Source organism: Papaver somniferum, chromosome 10 (genome assembly GCF_003573695.1).
Source record: "Papaver somniferum cultivar HN1 chromosome 10, ASM357369v1, whole genome shotgun sequence".
Lineage (NCBI taxonomy): Eukaryota > Viridiplantae > Streptophyta > Magnoliopsida > Ranunculales > Papaveraceae > Papaver > Papaver somniferum.
In genome coordinates, this window is record NC_039367.1 from 88,730,852 (window position 1) to 88,741,303 (window position 10,452).

The 10,452-nt window shown below is 37.2% G+C and overlaps 1 protein-coding gene and 1 pseudogene across 1 annotated transcript; both read right to left on the bottom strand.

Moving 5' to 3' along the window:
• Window positions 1–738: 738 nt before the first annotated feature.
• On the bottom strand, window positions 739–3,085 carry LOC113315895 (annotated as a pseudogene).
• Window positions 3,086–3,628: 543 nt separating this feature from the next.
• Window positions 3,629–4,175, bottom strand: LOC113319078 (histone H4). Its single transcript, XM_026567372.1, has one exon. It carries the CDS (start codon window positions 4,093–4,095, stop codon window positions 3,784–3,786), a length of 312 nt encoding a protein of 103 aa, XP_026423157.1. The 5' UTR covers window positions 4,096–4,175; the 3' UTR covers window positions 3,629–3,783.
• Between the last annotated feature and the right edge of the window lie 6,277 nt (window positions 4,176–10,452).

A 10,452-nucleotide genomic window follows, 5' to 3' on the forward strand; every position in this document is an offset into this window, starting at 1 on the left:
GACATCATAGCTGAACCATTCGAGTATTAAGTTTCTGCAGCTTCAAGAACTTCATTTATCTCGAAAACTCTCTACGCACTTCTTATGAACATCTCCTCCCTCCCCTATTTTCCAACTTTGTACGACGACCAACATTCCCATGCCTTTAAACAACCGGTGGCATGACAAGGCAATCGAGCCAACAGTTCATTGTGTTGTGAAATGGGATCGACAAACCTGCATTACCATGTCTATGCTCTTAAAAGGAGCTGTCAAAGACTGACAGCTCAAAACCACTCCCACTTTTTCATAAGCAATACATGGTACATATATGAAATAAAAACTAGATAAAGTTAGGCAGGGGAGAATTGCAAGGGTTTGAAATCTGCCCAGAGAAAGATAAAACTACCCAGGAGGGGTTCTGAACCCCTCAAACTTCCTCCAATTACAAAAAAGAATAATTCTAACAAAGAAAAGTAAAAGACTGCACTCTTCGAGTATCAAGAGTTGTATATAATGCACACTTGTATATAATGCAGGAGTATTTCCGTGCTTTCTTTCATCTGATCTGTTCGCCAGCAATTCGGTTTAATCTCTCTCTTGTAGAGATTGTGCAACCTTAGCTCTCTTTGCAACTTTAGGCATGTTCTTCTTGTGCTCATTTGGTCATTGCTGGTATCACTCGACTTCTTCTTTTTGTGGCAGTTCCGGCCTTATAGTATCCTTTATCTTCCTTCCTGCTTTAACTAATTCTAGCTTCTACTCTTCAGTCATCTTCCTCCTTATATTAATCTCGAGCACTGATGGACTCGCCCGCTTAAGATTTAATTCCTCGAACCGGGATCTTAAATGCTGGTCAGGTGCCTTTGCTTCTCGGCCCCTCCTTGACAGCCCATGTTGACGTGAAGCAAGCTTTGCTTCTTCCTTTGCCTTCAGCTCCTTCATCCGTTTGAAATCTTCACTTGATAGGATACCATCTGTCAAATCTGATGATTCAATTTCCCTTGTTTATTCTGCTATCCTCATAAGGGCCCAATGGCTTTTATCAGCATCCAATTCCCCGGCATAGTCACTAAGCGTCCTTTTAAGCGTGTTAGAATTCTCCTGCTCTTCATCCATTCATGTGCTCCTCCTTGCCATCAGATTCTCCACCTCGAATTGGCACTTTCATTATCTTCATCGCTGAGCTGAGTATGTGCATCGGCGGTTCTCACAGTAGCCTCTCCCTCATCATTGTCAGACATACTTTAATCTGATCGCCAGCATCATTTTTTTCATCTTCATCAGTGTCATCCTCGCCATCACCATTTTGTAATAGCTCAAAACCAGACACATTACTAGCAATATTCAATTCTCCGAAGTTCTTTGGCTGTGCCTTGGGGTTAGTAGGACGACCACGGTCCTTGACCAGCCATGAAGGGGTTACCTCTCTGAATGAAGTGATCAATGAACGAGCAGCTGTAGATATGGCTTTTTCATGTTTGTTTCTATGATGGCATCGAACGTTTTGTCATCAACAGAAAGATTTCCCTTGCAGCATTCAGTCCAACAGTGATTTCCTCTGTTCGAGCCTTATCATGCACAAACTGGCTAACCACTTGTCTAAATAATGGTTCAACCGCATCGGAAGGAACCATATCATGGCAAGCCTGAACAGCTGATGCAAGCAAACTGTAATATCACGTCGATGAGGCTGGACACATTTCTGAGGAAAAGGATAGAAATTCAACAGAATCAAGCGATGGAGTCCAACAGTCTGCTCAATTACTTTAATATCATCATCCTCACCTCAAACCGCTCATTACAAGTCTGGACACGGGAGAATGGCTTCTTAGCGAACCCCTGCGCATCAATCAAATGGTTAAGTGGTGAATAGCAATTCGGTGTACCCTTTTCTGTGGATTGCACAAACTTAGCTTGCTTTTTTCCTTGCTGATGTGCCTTATGGACATCCTCCCTCTAAAGAACAACCTGGGCTGGGGATTTTTCTCATCTTCACTGCTATCAGCATCACTATAGTCTGCTGCCTCTTTGGTCTTTTCAAATCCAAGAAAAAACTTTCAAGCAGCATTCACAATCTTGGATGATGGATGAAAACTAGCTGTGTGGATTGCATTTGTTGTTCTTCTTCGATGAAGATCACAGAGCACAATCAGAGCCCTCTTAGCTTTCTCTTCATCCTCTTCCTGTAGCATTGTCAACAAGACATTCTGAAGCGCCAGATTCTGAGTTTCATTCTTATGCTTGAGCACTATGGATAACATCTGTTCTATCTCCTGAAGTTTGAAGCTCCGTAAACAACCCAAGTCTCTCCAAAATCAACAAACTATCAATTAACTAGTAAAATCAAGGCTTTAGTAAGATGACATCACAGCGACGATGGCAAAGACTTGGCAGATGATCTAACAAACCAGCTAATTTACATGGATAATCAGACAAGTCAGTTAAATAATGGATAATAAGGAGTAACATGAACTAAAAACATAACCATATCATTCTTTACTAACAGCAGAAGGATTACCATTAATAGATGAAGAATTTGAAGCTGTTGCTGAAACAAAAAAAAAGCAATGCATCAAAATGTTTAGATAAAAGAGTTAATTCAGTTTCATATTCTTCTGGATCAATCTTCGTCAAGTGTTGGAGTGTTAATAATTCATTTTCTCTGCCGGTTTTCCTGATGCTTCTAACCATTCTGGTTTTAAATCTGGGATATAACATCTCAATATCTCCGAAATTGAGGTGGAGGTAAGGATAGGTTTAGGTGCAGATGGTCTGATTAACAATACAATTGAAGGTGTTTTAGAATCAAATGCAGAAAATTTGCAAAGAGAGAAAGATAGAGTAGGTACCTCACTATTTGCAATCTGCTAGGAGATGCTAGGAGAATGTTAAAAAAATAGTTCAGTCTCAGCTTTTGCTTAATACCAGATTACCAGTGCTCAATCAAGCCTTGAAAAGGAACACTCCGGCCGGCGGGGCCAACTGCAGTCAAGAGATGACGAATTAAACCATCACTGAATCAAGGTCTCAGAAATCATTAACTAAGTACCTGAATGGAATTCCCCAAATCGATGCCAATACAATTGCAAAAGAAAAATGACATAAACCTCTCTGAGGCTTATAATTGTTGTGTTCATCTTGCTGATTGCCTCTGCTCCTGAACCTCAATTCTGCAGATTATCTAAGTTGGAACATGGCATAAAAATAACCTAAGTCCACATAATAAGAAAAACCTGAATCAATCGAGCACCTTCCAGTTTACATTACGAGTCTGAATGTCTAAGCTTAAGTAATTGTGTGTTTCCTGATTCACTTCACATACTTGGTATACATACGGCTCAAATCAACTACCAATTCACTAGTTCTTTGAAGAGAATCCAGCCAATGAAATCTGATATACTCTGAAATAAACCAATGAAAAAGAAAGAATGCAGAAAGTTTGATTCAGATTCAGCTAATTGACACTTCCAGAAAGAACAATTAAACCATCACTGAATCAATGTTTACTTATGAATCATAAATTGTGAAATTAGACTTTATGTATTAAGTACCTGAATGAAAATCCCCGAATCGATGCCGATACAAATCATTAAGTTAAATTTTAATTGAATAAATAAGAACATAAGAATTAGATCTGACAATCAAATGATACAGAAACGAGTTGATTACTGATTTTCATTAATAATAAAAACATTTCACATTCATCTAATTGATTTCCAGGTACTACATGTGAAACTAATAAGAACAGCAAATTGAAACCCTAGTCTCAACATTTCTTTACAAGATAGAAAAAAGCAAACCCTAACCCCCAAATCCATAGAGAGTTCTTCCCTGTCTCTTGAGAGCATAGACAACATCCATAGCAGTGACAGTCTTTCTTCGGGCATGTTCAGTGTAAGTAACGGCATCACGAATCACATTCTCCAAGAAGATCTTAAGAACACCACGAGTCTCTTCATAAATCAAACCACTGATACGCTTGACTCCGCCTCTTCTTGCTAATCTTCTGATAGCTGGTTTAGTGATACCCTGAATGTTATCTCTCAATACCTTCCTGTGCCTCTTTGCTCCTCCCTTTCCCAAACCCTTTCCTCCTTTTCCTCTTCCTGACATTTTTCTCTCTTCACAAATTTCTCTGCTGGTGAAAGTTTTAATTGATTTGAGAGGAGAAAGATTGATTGTGAGTTTTATTCCTTGAAGAGATGGGGGTATTTATAGCTTTTTTGGTTTGATTATGTCTGTTACATTGGAGTCCGATCCGTATGAGGGTTGTATTTTCTGTTTTGATCGTTAGATTATAAATACTCAAAGTTGATTGGTTTAGATAAGGGTTTACGGATTGAGGGAAGGCTTACGGGTTTGTGCTTTCTGCGGTTCAATATCTTCCGTTAGATTATGTATCCGTATGAAGGTTGTTTTTCTTGTTATGGTCGTTGGATTAGAAACTCTTGAAGCTGATTGGTTATGGTGATACCTGTTCGGATTGAGAAATGAGTATGAAAGTAAGAGATTGTGAACCGGTAGATTGATGCTCGATCCGTAACTTATGCTTTACCTGAACTTCGTTCGTTGATTAAGAAATGCTTATTTTGGCTTGAGTCATTGGTTATCTTTGTTTCTTGATGTAATCAGCAAATCAAACAGATAAAAATTTGTGAGCCTGATTAATATAAGAAACAACTTGGACAGTATTAAAAACCAATATCCAAGTGTCAATCAATTCAATCAACAACCAAAGGTCGGATTCACAATTGATTGAAATCACGCACAACCTGTGATATTTCAATTATATAAAATAATATAATGCAGAAAGAAGTAACACGGACACTAGAAGTTTTGTTAACGAGGAAACCGAAAATGCAGAAAAACCCCGGGACCTAGTCCATATTTGAACACCACACTTTATTAAGCTGCTACAAACACTAGCCTACTACAAGTTAACTTCGGACTGGAATGTAGTTGAGCCCTAACCAATCTCACACTGATCAAGGTACAGTTGCGCTCCTTATGTCTCTGAATACCAGCAGGACTCTACACACTTGATTCTCTTAGCTGATCTCACCCACAACTAAGAGTTGCTACGACCCAAAGTCAAAGACTTGATAAACCAATCTGTCTCACACAGAAAAGTCAATTGAATAGATAAATCTGTCTCCCACAGAAATACCTATGAGTTTTGTTATGTCTTTTGATAAATCAAGGTGAACAGGAACCAATTGATACACCAGACTTATATTCCCGAAGAACAACCTAATAATATCAATCACCTCACAATAATCTTAATTGTATGGTAGCGAAAAAAGATATTGTGGAATCACAAACGATGAGACGAAGATGTTTGTGACTACTTTTTATCTTGCATATCGGAGATTAAATCTCGAGCAAATCTTAGAGAAGATGGTACTCAATACGATAGAAAACAGCAAGATCAGAACACACAACTACAGAGAAAATAGTTGGGTCTGGCTTCACAATCCCAATGAAGTCTTCAAGTCGTTAACCTATAATGATTTTATAAAAACCTAGGTTAAAGGAGAATTGACTCTAGTCGCAACTAGTATCACACATGAGGTGTGGGGATTAGGTTTCCCAGTTGCTAGAGTTCTCCCTTATATAGTCTTCAAATCATGGTTTGCAACCAATATTACCTAGGTAACAAAGCATTCAATATTCAACGTTAGATGAAAACCTGATTAGACTCAAGCTAATATCTTTCAACCGTTAGATCGAACTTAGCTTGTTACACACAAATGAAAAGCGACTTCATTTAGATATGAATAACCGTACCTAAACATGTACACCTTGTTGGCTAAACAACAGTTAACCGAAGTCATCCATATGAACACTTTCATATCAACCTTGTTCATCTCAATCACAAGTAGTTCAAATGACTCAAATGAAACTAGTTCTAGAGTTGTTCAATTGTTTATATTCTCATATAAGTATACAAGAAAAAATTGAAGCAAAATCGACTTTGATTCACTCGAATCAATTCATGAACATTATAGCCACGGTTTGAAAAAAATTGTATTCCTTAATATATAAATGTATTAGTTCATGAACAAACCGATTTTAGAACATAACGTATTTAAGTATGCGAACGGGTACGCATACCTAAGTGGTTGGACTAAGTTTGGGTTTGCTAATATGCGAACGGGTACACATACCTTCCAAACTCAGTTAAATCCCGGAACTTTGAGCTTACGCTAGTACGCGTACGGGTATGCATACTAAGTTCCCGGACTTCCATTAAACCAACCAGTACGCGTATGGGTATGCATACCATGGTTCTCGAACTTGGAATAACTTGCAACAGTTAGCATACAAGTATGCATACCGTGCTATATCCAATCATGGTTATATGTTCTAAACTCCCGGTTCAATCATTGAAACATTTTTAGAAGACAAGAATAGCTGTCTCACACGAACTATAAGCTTCAAAGCAATTTTCAAGTGATCTAATGATCCATACGAAACATTCCGAGTCTACATCAAATAATTGTCTCACACAAATCATGTAAGATGTTACCAGGCGATTTTCACATGATTATTTTTTGACTTTCGTCAAGAATATAAGATGAACTTGGTTAAAGCAAAAGATTACCAACACATAATTCGAGAAATATGTAAGCGAGTTAAACTCAGCCCGAAATATCAAATGTGTATAATCGAAGTCTATATAGCTATACGACTTTTGTCTCAAATAGGAGATAAAGTAGATAGACTTTTGAGTGACAGATGAGTTCAAGTCTCCACATACCTTTTGTTGAAGAAGTTCCACAAGCTCCCTTTAGTAGTTCCTCATCTTCAATCGATGAATGTCGTGAAGTCTAAAGCTCAACTACACTTTCTATCCTAATCCGAGACTTTGCTATAATTAAGTAGAATAAAAATCAAGACTTATACTTTTGGCAACTAAACTTGACAAATGAACAAGCTTGAGATAGCAACGCTTGCGAGTTCAACCGAGCAGTGCTCTAACAGGTTGATTTAATTGAGCAGTGCATCTCTAAAAACAATATTTCTCTTCTTATTAATGGTGTTCCAAGTTATTCATTTGCTCCTTCCTGTGGTATTCTTCAAGGGGACCCACTGTCCTCTTACTTATTTATGTTCATTATGGAAGCATTTTTTAGACTGTTGCAACAACATGTAGATGATGGTCTTCGTTAAGGAATAAAGATTTCAAAGCACAACCCTTCTATCAATCATATGTTTTTCGCAGATGATTGCCTTGTATTCTTTCAAGCTACATCTACTCATATAAACCGCTTGTAATAGTTACTGCACTCTTTTGGGCAAGCTTCGGGTCAGGTAATCAACATGCAAATCTGCCATTTTTTCAGTAAGCATACTTCTCCAGCTCATATCTCTAACATTACTGGAATTCTTAGTATGAAACATATGGAATTGGTGAGAAGTATTTAGGAATACCTTTGTTACTGCATAGATCAAGACAACAAAATTGTCGAGGAATTCTTGATAATATGTCAAGTAAGCTGCAAGGTTGGGAAAGTAAATTAGTTAATCAAGCAGGAAAGACAACACAGATCAATTTCATTTTAAGTTGTATAGGTATGTACTAAATGCAAGTTTTCAAGCTTTCAGATTCAACTATTTGTCAAATAGATAAGATTCAAAGACAGTATTGGTGGAATAATTAAAGGTCTCTGAAAATGCGGGGGTACCAAAATAAACCATCATTTTTTTCTTAGGAAATATGTATGGACAAACTCAATATAAATCCAAAAGTTAAACTCAATCAAGGAATAGTATGTAGAGTTATATGTCTCTCTCTTGCGATTAGAACGTTTATAAAAACAAATCCGTGAACCTAATCGCAAATAGATAACTTGGACGGTACCAAAGAGATATGTCCAGGAATCAATCAAGTCATATTCAAAAAACTAGGTCGGATGTATCTACTATGATTTATCAATGCACGACCTGTGATATTTCAATTATAAACATAAACAATATACTGCGGAAAAATAAATAACACAGACACCAGAAGTTTTGTTAACGAGGAAACCGCAAATACAGAAAAACCCCGGGACCTAGTACAGATTGAACACCAAATTGTATTAAGCCGCTACAGATACTAGCGTACTACCATTTAACTTCGGAATGGAATGTAATTGAGCCCTAAAATGTATCCCACTGATTAAGGTACAATCATGCTCCTTACGCCTCTTGAATCCCATCAGGACTCCGCGCAATTGATTCCTTTAGCTGACGTCACACCAACTAAGAGTTGCTTCAACTCAATTGAATACTTTAAGCCGAATCTGCCTCCCACAGATTAAGCCTATATGTGATTTACTTTTACAATCAAATAGTTTGATCAAAGGTGTGGAAATCGATAGAAATAGACAAAGTCTAGCTAATCTCAAAATCCAGACTTATGCAACCCGAAGTACTGCCTAGATTATTATTCACCTCACAAGTATAAAACCTGTGGAATCAACAAAGTTTGAGACGAAGAGAACTTTGATGATTTGTATATATCTTGCTCAAGTGATAAATCAGCAATCAAACAAGATCAGGATACACGAGTTATCAAGGAAAGATAACTGGACATGGCTTCAAGAGTCCCTATGAAGACTTTGTAGTCGCTAAACCCTAAAATGGTTAGGAAGATGACGATTCTAGATACAACTAGGACATACCAAAAAGTAGTGTCGGTATTTAAAGATCCCAGTTGCTTGAAATTCCCCTTTTATAAACATTTAAATCATAGGTTTCTTTAAGGTTGAGCTAAGATAGCTTTGGAACCAAGCAAACAATATCCACCGTTAGATAAATCTTTGAATCTGATTCACATAAACAAGATATATAACGTGGTTAGGTAAATCATAACCGAACCGTATACAAGGATTATGTTCAACATGGTTAGACGAAACTATCCGGTTGAACTTAAAAGCTTAATCTTCATTTTCATGGACGTGTAAGACATTACTCCGAGTCATAAACATGTGATCAAATAAGCCTAGTGTTTTTAGAGAATTAATCAAATACTAATTGTCTCGTATAAATAATTTAAACACACTTGAAAATATAATCGACATGGTTAGTAGGTGTACAAGGTACAAATACCATTGTCGTTCGTGAATCGCTCCAGTCATAGTACGCGTGCCGGTTTGTAAACATTTAACCAAACCGAGTTCAGGAGTTAACATAACTTTTTAAGGTTGCGTACCGGTTTGGAAACCTTAAGACTATCACCGGTTCCGGAGTTCACAGAATTAAATCCGTTTGCGTACCGGTTTGGAAACACATAATTGTTTTAATTTGTGTACCGGTTTGGAAACTAATCTGTTTCCGTAATCACAATTCAAAAATGGTTTGCATACAAGTATGCATACCGATCCAGTTCACGAGTTAAACATATTTTCATATAATATACATTAGAATATGCGTACCACAAATCTGTAAGACGATATATAGCTACTCCGCTACGTGTACGAGTACATGTAATACGGGTTCAGACTTATAATAATCTTCCTAGTTTGTAAGACTGATAGCACTATCTTGTATATGAATCTATAATAGTTCTATATTTCTCTCTAAGTCGATTCAAAACATTCCTGAATAACATCAATGAAACATATCACTGTTCTAGGCTATTTACGAACGATAAAACTTGAATCATGATCTTGATTCCGAACAATAAATTGTCCTTAACCGAAATTCATCAAGTATGAACAAATGTTCATTAAGCTTAGTCATTATATTTCGAGAATTAATTATCAAGATAATCTTGACTCGAAATTCTTGTATATGCATAATAGTCTAATTAGTTGTGCGACATCGTCTCAACATATTGGCAACTAAATTTGACAACAATCTTTAGATAACAACACTTGTGAGTTCGACCGAGAAATGCTCTAACAGTCTCAACATCTGATCGTCTGGAACAAACTGCAGTTACTTAAAAGACTCGGTAGTTTAGGACTTAAACAGTTAAACCATCACAACTCGACCTTTTTTAGCTAAACTAGCTTGGAAATTACTTCAAAACCGACATGAGCTAGCTGTGGGATAACGTCTTAAAAGTTAAACACTTTCCATTCCATGATTTACGGTTTTATCCTCCTCCGAAAGATGCTAATTCTAGTTGGATATGGCAAGGCATATGTCACAGTCTTCAAATAATTCTTAAGCATCTAAATGGAAAGTGGGTAATGGAAGTCAGATTAATATTTGGAGACCTGCGGATAAAAAAGAGTAAGTAATAAGCAAAGGCAACAAAGGAAACAAAGGATGCTTCCAGAAATATAAAGGACCCTAAGATACCTCCTGCATGGATAAGGGATTCTTCTAAACCATGTTGGGCCTCAACAAGGTCCACCTCAGCGGCTTCAAGATCTTCTACAAGATCTTCAACATCGATCTGGAGCGAAGCATTCTTAGAGGATAAAACTTGGTAAATATTCTTTAATTCTTCCAATCTCCTAACCAAGGATGCAT